Source organism: Stenella coeruleoalba, assembly GCF_951394435.1.
Source record: "Stenella coeruleoalba genome assembly, chromosome: 21".
Taxonomy (NCBI): Eukaryota; Metazoa; Chordata; class Mammalia; order Artiodactyla; family Delphinidae; genus Stenella; species Stenella coeruleoalba.
The window spans coordinates 27,474,646-27,488,112 of NC_137167.1; the positions used below are offsets into that span (position 1 = coordinate 27,474,646).

Genomic DNA, 13,467 nt, shown 5'->3' on the forward strand with positions numbered 1-13,467 from the left:
TTCTTTACCCATTGGCACCCCTGGCTTTGGAATAATTTAAAGGGGGCTTACAAAACATTGTAAAATAAGAATTAGAATAGAGAAAGAAAAAGATGGAGGAAATGGATCAGGACATACATGAGGGTCAGAAAGGAGGCTTTTACACGAGCAAGGATTCTGTATGGTGGATTTAGTGGGTTTCACAAAGCACTCTTATGCCCCACTGCAAGGAGAAAACATGGTTATGATGTTATCTGTGATGCACACCAGGAGGATCAGCAGAGGGAATTTTATAACAGGTAAAGGGTAATTAGATAATGATCACAAAGGCAACAGATATCCACTGAACTTAACAATTCCAATACCCTATCAGTCATTCAACAGTATCGCTAGAGCTGTGATCTTGGTGTAGGACCCATAAACTCCCTGTGACCCATCATTCTCCACTGTGTCTCTTGCCTTCTTCAATTTGGGGTTGTTTCATCCATGGTTCCCAATCCCTACCTCCTTAGCTCACCTTGTGCTTCTCAAACTCAGCCCTTAATAATATTTTGTCATATACGTCTACTTGTTATGACCTATTGCCCCTTCAAAATTCAAAACTTTAATGTGAATGTAAGAAAAGATTTACAGTGAATAAAAGATTCACAGTGAATCTTTTAAAAAACTGCTGAAAAGGACATTTCCAATAGTTTTTGTGTCTCTTAATTTGAAAATAATTTTACCTGATGCCCCTGATTACTGAATATTCTTTACCACTTATTTAACTTGTTGGGGGTGGCATGTCTTTACCTATTAGACCACAGTGCTAGTTCCGCAGGTAAGTTCCCTTATGCTATACGCCTGAAGGGAGAACGTTTTGAATCTACCATGGAAACACGTTCACATTTGGGGACATGTTCGGTTTTGTCATGGGAAGAAGTGCAGGAACCTGGTAGTATTTTCTGGTTTCTTTACAGACCAAGTGATGCTAAGACAGACTTCCTGTGTTATGGTTTATACAGTGTCCGCTCTGCCTTTCTTCCTGTCATCATTTGTCAGATGTCTGGGTGTGTCGTGAAGCCCAGTAGTAGCATTTGATCATATTGCACTGGCACAACTGTGAAATAAAACAGGCTCTGTTAATGATAATGGGTTTTTAAAGATATTTAATCCCTTGCAAGGGGCCTTCTGGGCACCTCAGTAAACACATCTATCTCATGGTGATCATCTCATTAAGCAGATGGGCTGGGCTGAGTGGGAAATATACAGGTTGCTCAAAATAGAAATGACAGAACCACCTTCCTATGACTCACACCTATTTTTTTTTTACAGTGTATCTATCACATGTTTCCTTTATTTACGAATTTTCATTTCAGTCATGGAATGTAATAACCAAAAGAAATATTTTTTTCTCTCCTCAGAATCAGGGAACATCAATATACTAAGTGTCATCTAATAAGGGATTTTGCAAATGATATTCTCCAAATCCTTAAAATGTGTTAGAGTTTCAAAATATAATGTATACTTCCCCCAATCATTCTATAGCCTAAAACTACTGTGTGTCTAAAATGCCCCAAGCACAAGGTTAGGCATTCACTGTATATAGTAAGGAATAAATTTTCAACATCTGGGGCAGTTTTTAATTGTCTTTAGAGACTTTCATTCCTATAAACTACCAAGAAAATTTACAGATGAAGGTTAAGCCATACCATTTAGAAAATTATTTGTAGACTTGAAGGATTTTATTATTGACAAAGCAAAAAATTGATGGTAAATATTTTCTTAAATATTAATTTAAATATTAATATATTGAAGTATTAAGAAATCAAGAGGCTATGATAAAAGCTCATAGAGAAATCATTTAACTGTTACTGTATTCCATTCATAAAGAGATTTAAGAGAGTGGCTCATACAATTGTGGGGCTGACATGGTTGAAATATGCAGGGCAGGCATATTTCAGCCATGGAAAATGGATAACCAACAAGGACCTACTGTATAGCACAGGGAACTCTGCTCAATGTTATGTGGCAGCCTGGATGGGAGGGGCGTTTGGGGGAGAACGGAAACATGTATATGTATAGCTGAGTAGCTTTGCTGTGCACCTGAAACTATCACAACATTGTTAATCGGCTATACTCCAGTATAAAATAAAAAGTTACAAAAACAAAAAAAAAGAATTTCTTCTTCTTTAGGAAACCTCAGTCTTTGGAATGGAGACCTTCAACTGATTGGAGAAGGCCCACCCACATTATCCAGGGTCATCGCCTTTGCTTAAAGTCAACTGACTGTAGTTTTCAATCAAGCCTACAAAATACCTTCACAGCAATATCTAGATAAATGATTGATGAAATACCTGAGTGCTAGAGTTAACATATATAAACTTATCTGGCTAACATATAAAACTAATTATCACACATAGTGTAGAATTAACCAATGTAGGCAGATACTATATGAGGGGCTAAGTATCACATCAATAGATTTGAAGCCATAGATGCTGATGTCAGCAAACATCCAGTGGAATAGTTCTGCTTCCAGTTCTTAACAATTCTGCTTTTAGTGACAGTAGAACATGCCTGGTGATGGGGGAGGGGCCTGTGCCTGTTTATCCAATGAGCACTGATTATTCATACAGGATTAGGGTTACTTTGTAATCACAACACTGTAATAAAACGAGAGCCATTTATACCCAACGTCTGTCTGAAGCATCTTAAACTCCTCTCTCCTGCCTCAGACCCTCACAGGTGATAAAGGGGTAACACCACCCTTTAGGGTGGTTTGGACAATTCAAATCCTTTCCAAAATATATTAAATTATTTTGAAAAATGTAAATTGTACTATAATTCTCACTTCACACATGAGAATTCAGAATTCAAGCAAAACTGAACAGAAATCTAAAAGCTACAAAAACTCCATGAATGCGTGATTGCACACTATGTCTCTTCTCACCCACAGGAGAAAATTCCCCATCTTTGTTAATATAACACATCATTCTCTCTGCTTCTCAGCGTAATACTCATCCTCTCAATTAAATCAAAATACTTCTCCAGGTAAATCACTGGAGAAAAATGTTCCCAAGTTATTTAGTCTCCTCAGCATTACAGATTCAGAATATTTCCCCAAACACCAAAATTTCCCAGATATTCATCTTTGACATGATGAAAAATGCCATTTAAGAAGTCTAGCCATAGATTCTTTATGGCAAAGACTCTGGTTTTGCTCTGTAAGAACACTAATCGGTCTACTTTTACCAAAGCATTTTACCAATAAAAATGCTTTGAGATTAATTCACTCTGGCACCATTTCTAATATAAAATCTATTTGTGGTAGTCTCTAAACAGATCAATAATAATAATAATAATAATTGAAAAAAAGCAAATGTCAGAAAGAAAAGGTAGTGGTGATACTTGTGTGGATACTTCCTACGTAATGTGTCAAGATTTGGCCCCGGTCTTTCACGGAGGTGTCAATATCAGTGATGATGAATTGGGTTTTTAGTATTTGCTCCTGGAAACAATATTAAATAAACAAAAGCACCATTATGAGAAGCAGAAATCTTCCTCTTCTGTCTTAAAACAGTGACTTCTTTAGTCATCACTGAACACATGGATTGTGTATTTATTTACTAAAATAATTTCTTTTTTCCTTCTCTGAGACACTTCCGAAGGAAGAGTGGTGCTACTCGGTGCTCATCTCCATAAGGATTCATGTAGTTTTGTTACCTTCATGTTGTGTTCTTGGTGATCCTGGGCAGGTGAGAGGACACTTGAGCTTCCCTTCCCAGAGCTCCCTGGAGACAGGACCGCCCCTGCGTCCCACCCCTGCCACTGCATCCAGTCCACACACCTGCTCTATTACGTTGGTTGAATGAACACCCAACCTAAATTGGGTTATTTTGCTTCTGTGACGGTTTTCTTCCGTTCAGAGACAGACCTCTCCCTCCAGATCTGGTCACTGCTAGATCCTTCTGTTGTGAAATCACCACCCACTTTGGACTCAGAAGACTTTTGTTCCAGTATCCACTTTTCAGGGTGGTGACTCCACGTTGGGTCTGAAGTAGCCCAGGGTGTTGGTGACAAACACAGTGTCATCCGACAGGCGTGGATTCCAGTTGAAGCTGCATCACCTCTTTGCTGTGTCACGTGGGGTGAGAATATCCATGTCCCTCATGTTCCCTTCCTCTTGTAATACCAAGGGTCCTAATCACACCAGCATCAGTAATAATAGGCTGACCACATAGAGAGATGTGTAGGGATCCTGATTTCACACCGTGAGAGCAAACAGATCCGTGACATGGAGACACAGGAATATATCCTCACGCAAGTGAAAGTGAACGGAAATGAATGCAGATGTAAAGGGGTTGGCCTAGAGGAACATGGCAGTGACAGGTGGGGATCAGAGTGGATGGTGGGGATGGTGGTGGGTGGAGTCACGCAAATTCTCTCCTGATCAGAATACAGCCCTTGGGCACTCCAAGTGGCCTGTATCTGCATTACAATAATCCGCAATTATTTAAATATCGAGGGCAATCAGTTTTCTTTTACATTTTACTTGCTGCAATGAAAGAGAAACAATTTCCCTTACTTCGTATGTATTACGCTACACGGTCTCTGAAGTCAGCGTTTGTTTTTATCTTTATTTTCTTCCCTAAATATTTTGCTCAGTATTTTGAACACTGTAGTTTTAATCATTATTTAATAAATGAAAGAATGAACACATTAATGAATGGCAAAGCTGCCATATCAGGGGCTCTCATGCAGTTAAGCCAGTTAAATGTGTTTGGAGAAACTGGGGTATTTATTTAGTAATACGTTCATGTCCTGTACCGCATGGTTCTCAATTAGCTTGAAAATAGCTCACAAGTCCCATTACCCAATTTAAGACAAATAGCTCTTAATTAAAATTGTGCATTGGAAATATTTGGGGTTTAAATTTTAAAATGTAGAATGTTTTCTACTTCAACATATAAAATCCACAATAGTTTAATTTAAACACATTAAAATAGGCTGAGTAAACAAAAAATGAGGTTTAAATTTAATAAAACATGGTGAATGGTTTCACTTAAAAATTAAAGCTATATGTGTGTGTAGCTTAACATATATGTTTCTATATATAATTCTGATGCCAAAACAAAAGTGATATGCATGTAACAATAGCTTATTGTATATACAGCAACCTAAGTTAGACTAAAACTTAGTATTTTCTAGTCAATACTGCATAAAACTTCTGTTTTTAAACAAAATTAAATAGAATCTTAAAATTTTAGTTTAAGAATTGAAGTTCTGTGTGTTAATTTATTCCTGGAAGAATTTCTAACTCACTCTAGCCTTCATTTTCTCCCTCTTAAAAGATGTTTGCTGAACTTCAAAGGTGTTTAGTCAAACAGAATGACTTGAGCATTACTAGAATACACAAAGACACTTCACGCTTTGCATAAATTATTGTCATTAATGGCACTGCATGAGGTTGCCTGCTTGAATAATGTTTTTGTCAACAGTAAAAAACTTGCTTTCAGAAGAGAAGTTGTGCTGAAAGCTCACAGAAGAGGGTGACAGCTCATTTTCATCTTAACAAATAAACATTAAAGTTGTTTTTATATTAAAGTTGTTTTTTTAAAGACCGTGTAAATCAGAGGAACTTCCTAAATTATACTTTTTGCTCATATTCCCTTTGAGATTTAGAGCTTAGGTACTAACATTCTTCAAGCAAACTGGTGACTTCAGGAGAAATCCCATAGGCACTATACAGTGGGTCTTCCCGGGACTTATGTGAGTATTTGCACAAGCTAATTCACATGCATTGGCTTTAATTCTGATATATTATCCAGAGCAGGTCCCCTGTTCTGACTCAGGCCTCGTTAGCCAGTGGAAAGGGAAGCAAATGCTTTGCCCGTGGTGCTCCAGCTGGGAAAGACAGAAACGGGCACCACCAGGACATGGATGCACTGGAGAAGTCCTCCGGGTTCATTTCCTTATCCATTCAAATCCCAAATGTGACCCTGGAGTTAGCTGCAAGAAAAACACTCTTTACGTTTATTATGTTTAGGATTTCCCTATATGTTCATCTTAAAACTGACCATAGTTATTAAAGACAAGACATTTTTAGAAATCCGTTTCGAGGTACTTGCAAAACATCCTGGGTCTTTCACAAAACACTAATGTACTCAAACATTTTTTTGTTGAGAATCCCTTAAGCTCACAAATTGAGTCGCATGTGGTTCTTTACTAGTAGGGTGTCTACCTTTAAAACAAGTGTGATTATGCCTCATCCATGCCTTGAATCAGTGAAGTAAAATCCTGTCTTACATACAGTCCTCCTCGCTATGTTTGTTCTCAACATGTATCCATGTGAGGTCACTGCAGACAATCTACGCCTTCTTTTTTTTAATATTTATTAAATTGAGATGCTAATTTCTACTTACATACTGTATGATTCCAACTATGTAATGTTCTGGAAAAGACAAAACTACGGAGGCAGTAAAAAGATCAGTGGTTGCCAGGGGTCGGCGGTAGGAATGAATGGGCAGAGCACAGAGGATTTTTCGGGCAGTGAAACTACTCTGTATGACACTATAATGGTGGATACCTGTCATTATACATTTGTCCAAACCCACAAAAGGTACAACACCAAGAGTGAACCTTGATGTAGACTGTGTACCCCTATTAGGTAACAATGACGTGTCAATGGAGGTTCACTGATTATAACGAATGTACCCCTATGATGAGGGATGTTGATAGCGGGGAGGCTGAATGTACAGGGACAGGTGGCACATGGGGAAATCTCTGTATCTTCCTCTCAATTTTGATACCAGCCTAAAACCACTCTAGAAGATTGTCTTTAAAAAAATTGCACTTTGCTGAGTCATAGAGCCTGAAGGTCATGGAGCAGAAAGCTTTCAATTTCAGGCCTTACAATTAATTACCATTTTTCTAAGAAATAAGTGCTTTTAAGATCTTTTAAGGAGGCATAATTTAGGGAAGAATAAAATGCTAACATGAAGGATGAATTCAATTTTAGACAGAAGCAGGAGATACTAATTAGAGAATTATTCTAGAATAAAAACAATGGAGGTCTAAGTGAGTAATGGGTAGGGGCTAGAAACGTGTCCCTTCTTGAAGACGCTCTTACGCACCTTCCATATATGATCTCAGTTACTAGGATGGTGAAGGAGAAAAGGCCTAAGACACGGCAGTGTGAAATCTGCCAGGCTGTCCGCCCATTGGCTAAATGATTTCCCTTCCGTAGTTAATCAGTATCGTACAGATACAAACAAATACAGGGAAGCGTAAGTGATGAGTAAAGAAGAGAGAAAGCAAGAAAATCTTCCTCTGTCACATTTATAAACATCCAGGTATTGCAACTTTTATACAATTTTGATTTTTTTCATTTCTTCTACTGGTATGCCAGGAGGAATAGAAGACCTAGCTCTAGGGGATAAATAATGCGTTTGGATATTTTTAGGCTTACTTTATCGCTGGTTTCTCTTCTATAAACACTGGCTTGTAGTATTTGGCATGTACGACTCATATTCATTATTTTTTCAATTAGCCTGCAAGGTCCTTGAGGGCAAAGACCACGTGTTGTGTTCCTTGGTATCTACTACCTCAGCTTGCGTGATGTCTGGCAGGCTACAGACATTCACCCGCGCGCGCGCGCACACACACACACACACACACACACAATTGGATTGGTAAGTCTGTCAGTGAATCTCAAGATATTACTTATCTTATACCTGAATCAAGTCTATACAGATAATAATTTAAGCTGTATCATGTCACATGCAACATATTTGACGTATCATCTGTTTTCAATTTGAGTTAAATGCCAGTGAACTGAATTAACAGGTCGGCGGTACAACAGAAAATGATCCAGAGATAATTTAGGTTCTCCATCCAATTCTAAAGCGGTGAGGATCCGTCTCACACTCTAGTCACCTGGTGAATTGATGAAATATTCTCAAAGGCAGTTTGGGACTGGGTAATCCAGGTATCAGAGCCAGACATGAGAAAGTCATTACACAAAGGAACAAAGGCTACAGTTCTTATAAAAGAAGAGAAAATAGCTTTGTCTATTTCCATCTTCTTATTCTTTAAAACTTTTACGTTTCCCTTTCCAGCTTCTAGCTTGAGTGTCTGCATTGCTTTGGGCTTTTCCACTCCAGATATTTTTCTCTTCTGACCTCAGGCTTTCTGCTTTCCCCCCCTGCACTCCTCTTCTCTTTGTCCCTCTCCTTACATGAGTGGTGATGGCTGTACAGCGCTTCTTTGTGCCCCTGAACTTGGAGATACGGCGTTACTGCCTCGCAGCCCCCAAGGTGGGCTCCTACTCAACCTGCCATTGCCTGATGGTTTGAGTCCCTCATCCCGACTCCTCGTCTGCTCAAAGGAAGGGACAGAAGGAAAGCTGTCAAGATAGATGTGCTGCTGACCTGGATGGAGGATTAAAAAGGAAACAAACGAAGCACATGTGAGCTCAGCAAACGTCACCAGCTCAGTCTCTGTGTTTAGGATCTGACAGTTTACAGGAACATGAATGCCTTTTATGGTTGTCACTCGCCTTTCACTCCTCTCTCTGCTTCTAGCCAACAACTGTGCTTTGTCAGTAGACAAAGGGTTAAACTCCAAAGGGAGGTGAACATGAGAAGTTGACCAAAAGGTGAAGCCAACAGACATCAGGAAGGAAGAATGGTATTTAGTATTATATGTGAGTTAGCTACCTTTTTATGTGAGTCTAATCTGTTTCGGCATATGTCTTTCGAGGCAAGGAAAGGGACGTATTAGGGAAGGAAAGGAACGTAATAATGAAAGCATTCCCTTTTCTCGACTAAGAATTTGCCAGAACATTCTTTCGTACTTTATTCTGTTCCCCAGCTGTAGGTAGTACAGGTATTGGCTGGACAGAAGGCTATGAGCCCTGTGCTTCTGAAGAGGACGCTCACTGTGGAAACCAGATGAGGCTGAGCTTCTCCTTCCTTCCTCTGTCAGCAGGCGGACACACCTGTTAGCCAATAGAATGCATTTTTTTCTATAAGGATCTTTATAGTCGAGTGTATCTTGCATATAAATCATACTTCGCTAACCAACATACTGTCTAAGGCCATTGTTCAGATGGTAAGAAAGTTTTAACAATTATAGAGACAACAGGTCATTTGCTACGGAAGACGGCTTTCCCTACACAGGACGCAGAATGATGTTTTACTATCCTAACTGCTACCTTCTCTGTGTACGTACTCAGAGAAATAAATGCTTAGTTAGTGTTGGCCATTGTGCTTGCTCTTATCACAAGATCTATGGATACATAGTATTTATACAGCTTCAACGATGAAAAGAGTGAAGATGGGTGGGAGGATTTGGAATTTTAAGAAATAGAAAAACACGGATCCAATGGGTGTCCATATTTGGCCATTAATTATATTTGACCACACAGTGTCTTTTCTTTTCAAGTAAGAGTCATATAATTCAGATGTTAAGCAATTTATATTATAAAAATATTATATTCCATAATGTTTTATTTCAAAATTTTCAAGGCCTGAAACCCACCACTCTTCTTTACGCAAAACCTAATGCAGAAATGCAATAATAAAAAAAAAAAGATTGTGCAGCAAACGGAACTATCGACAAAATGAACAGGCAGCCTGTGGAATGTGAGAAAATATTTACAAACCACAGATGCAATAAGGGATTAACAGCCAAATTATACAAGGAACTTATACAACTTAGTAGCAAAAAAAAAAATAACCCAACGAAAAATGGGCAAAGGTCATGAATAGACATTTTTCTAAATAGACATCCAAACGGCCAAGAGGTATGGACTTGAGGACATGGGGAGTGGGAAGGGTAAGCTGGGATGAAGTGAGAGAGTGGCATGAACTTATATACACTACCAAATGTAAAATAGATAGCTAGTGGGAAGCAGCTGCATAGCACAGGGAGATCAGCTCGGTGCTTTGTGACCACCTAGAGGGGTGGGATAGGGAGGGTGGGAGGGAGACGCAAGAGAGAGGGGATATGGGGATACATGTATACGTATAGCTGATTCACTTTGTTATACAGCAGAAACTAACACAATATAAAGCAATTATACTCCAATAAAGATGTTAAAAAAAAAGTGCTCAACATCACTAATCATCAGGAAAATGCAAATCAATATGACACTGAGATATCATCTTACACCTGTCAGGATGTCTATTAAAAAAAAAACAGGAGATGATAAATACTGGCAAAGATGTGGAAAAAAGGGAAACTTTGTACACTGTTGGTGGGAATAAAAACTAGCACAGCCACTGTGGAAAACAGTATGAAGCTTACTCAAGAAATTAAAACTACAACTACCATATGATCCAACAGTTCTACTTCTGGGTATGTATTCCAAAGGAAGCAAACTCATTACCCTGAAGAAATATATGCACTCTGATATGCATTGCAGCATTATTCATAATAGGCAAGGTATGGAGACAACAACCTACATGTCCATCGATGGTGAACGGATACAGAAGATGTGAGATACACACACACACACACACACACAGGAATACTATTCAGCCATAAATAAAGAAAAAAACCCTCTCCATTTGTGACAACATGGATGAACCTAGAGGACATTATGCTAAGGGAAACAGCCAGACAGAGAAAGGCATACTGAATGATATCATTTATATGTGGAATCAAAAAGAAATCTTAAGCAAAACTCATAGAAACAGAGAACAGAATGGTGGTTGCCAGGGGTTTCAGGGGTGGGGGAACTAGGGAGAAGTTGGTAAAAGGGGACAAAGTTTCAGCTACAAGATGAAGATTAATAAGGAATGATGAGCTAATGTATAACATGGTGGCTATAGTTGGTAATACAGTATTATATAATTGAAATTTGCTAGGATAGTAGAAATTAAGTGTTCTCAACAAAAACCCTGTAAATACATGAGATGAGGAATGTGTTAATTAACACTATAGTGAATCCTGGCATGACATAGATGTATATCAAAGTCAAGTGGCACACTTTAAATATATTACAATTTTATTTGTCAATTATACCTCTGTAAGGCTGAAAAAAATAATAGTAAAGGTAAACACAGAGCAGGTCGGGCTGAACTTGGGGAGATGAGGATGGATCTTCCCAGCTGGCTCCACGCCCCGTCACCTGGCCTCCCGTTGCAGCTGCACAGATTGCATGGAATTTAAAATCCATTCACCTAGACTGTAGCTCACGCCTTCACTTCCACACAACACGACTGGCCGTATTGGTAACCAGTGGTGTGTAAGACCCTAGTCTGTAAGCTCGTGTTTGTTTGAGTTTTAAATCCTTGTAAAAGGGGGTTAATCAGAGGAAATCTCTATACGTGGGGAATGGCAACCATCCCTACTTCACTGTAGTGTTGTAGAGCTTAAATAAGATGGTACACTGAAAGCACGCAGTGCAAAGTGAAAGAAAAGGGAAGAAAAGGGAAAACAGAACACTTACAACGTGTGGTGACTACTGGCACTTACTCCCTAGCTCATGGAAGTACTTAGTGACTGAGAATTATACATAGTTTCCTACTTATCGGGAATACATGTAAGTAAGTATATATATACATATATAATAATATAGTTACTATATATAACTTAATAGGAATATATCTGAATATGTATATAAGTATATATATATAATGATATAATTATATATATAACATTGGGTATATATGAATATGTATATGTATAAGTATATATACATATATAATTATAATTATATATATAACTGAATGGGAATATATAAATAGCTACATATGTAAGTATATATATACACATATATAATGATATAATTATATAACTTATTGGAAATATATATATGAATATGTATATATATAAGTGTATATATACATATACTGATATAATGATAATTATATATAACTTATTGGGAACATATACTAACTATACACAAAATTACATATATAATCCGTGTATATAACTGTATATGTGTAGTTTTACACACATATATTTTTACAAATACATAGAACCTGTATATATATATACACACACACACACACACACACACACATATACAGATTTTTATTTGCAGTAAACTATTTTTACTTGGAGTAAAATGGTAGCATTTCTTCAAAGGAAAATTCTCAGGGAACTTCAAACTCTGTCTCCTCCCTAAAAGCATATAAATGCATTGTATATTGAACATATATACTACGGAAGGACTTCGCAAACATAGAAGCAACACAAGAAGCAATCGTTTTTTTTCAAACGATTTTGGAATACTTTTTTTTTTTTTTAGACCGTTCTCTTAGTACTTTTTTAAAACTTAAGTCAGCATTGTCTTCCAGTGTTAAAGGCCCCCCTCACCTCTGCATTGAACTTAAGGTGTCAATCAATACAAAGGAATGGAACACCCATCCTGAGCCAATTCCATTATGTGTAAATTCGAAATATTTTAATTTTTTATGCTATCTGATGAGTAGATGAGCTCAGATTTAAAATTCTTAAAAGCACGTTTATTGTAACAAGATTGTTATGTATTAATACTGCAGTTTTCAATAAAGATTGACTTGTGTTGCAAAAAAAAAGAAGAAGAAGATTGTAAAAGAAGAGAATCACTTTCTTGCTTCCAGACACATTCTGCTCCCTCAGTCCACGATGTTCTGACTATCCTCCCCTAGGGGGACCTTTCTAGGCTCTGGATCGAGTAGCAAGGAGTGTGGCACATGACCTACTTCATCATGGGTCGAAGCAGCCTGGGAAACACAAATCAGCGAAACAAGCTGAGACCTCTCTGACTTCGATTTGCACAAAGCAGTCACAACGGTCAGCATGATGACGGCCTAGGCAACGGAAAACTAAATCCTAGGTTTCTGTAACGTCCCCTTTTGACATCCACAGGGAAAAAGGTTAAAACTGGCTTCGAAACAGTCATGGCCATCTCGTATTTCACAGCCCAGGAGCCATGACAAAGAGGGCAGAAGAGCATTTTTATGACGACGAATTCTGAACTTCAGTAAAGAAAAAGGCAACCTCAAAAAGAGCAGGTACCAGCATTCCGGCAGTGGAAGCATGCACGGGGGAGCCTTCAGGAGGAGCAGCAGCTGCCCGCGAAATGCATGTGAGTCCTGCTGGTCATGTCCCAGCCCCTCCCAGTATAATGCAGAGGTGCCAACAATCACTGCCTCTGTGGCAGTCAGGAAATAAACATCCTAACAAAACTCTGTGTGCAAGGTCAACGGAGACTAAGGAAAGCCCTGCTCCTGAGGAATGTAGCAAAACTCTTTAATTCCAAGTTAATTCCAGATTGCTGGATTGGGTGAGCTCTAGGAAGAAACCACATCTGAAATGAGGAGCTGGGGGGATACCAAGAAACTCTGTCCCTGAAAATTTGTTTCCCAAACATTTTCCTTTAAAGCTATAGAGCTCCTATTCCAGAGATCATTTTTTTCAGCGAAGTGCTTTTCCCCTAGTCAGGTCCTATTTTATTTTATTTTATATATTTATTTTTGCAGTACGTGGGCCTCTCACTGCTGTGGCCTCTCCCAT

General features: G+C 38.4%; 1 protein-coding gene across 3 annotated transcripts in view; it reads right to left on the minus strand.

Annotated features, from left to right (window-relative positions):
• LOC307179631 (CUB and sushi domain-containing protein 1-like) overlaps window positions 1–13,467 on the minus strand; it is a 958,766-nt gene that overhangs the window by 26,770 nt on the left and 918,529 nt on the right. For 2 of the 3 annotated variants that reach the window (XM_079909052.1, XM_079909048.1), the window contains exon 6: window positions 7,897–8,956. The exons of the other annotated variant lie outside the window; for it this stretch is intronic. In XM_079909052.1, the coding sequence (XP_079765178.1) occupies window positions 8,680–8,956 (277 nt within the window). In that variant the 3' untranslated portion in view covers window positions 7,897–8,679. Of the gene's footprint in view, window positions 1–7,896; window positions 8,957–13,467 lie in introns of those variants that run through there. 3 annotated transcript variants of the gene reach the window in all.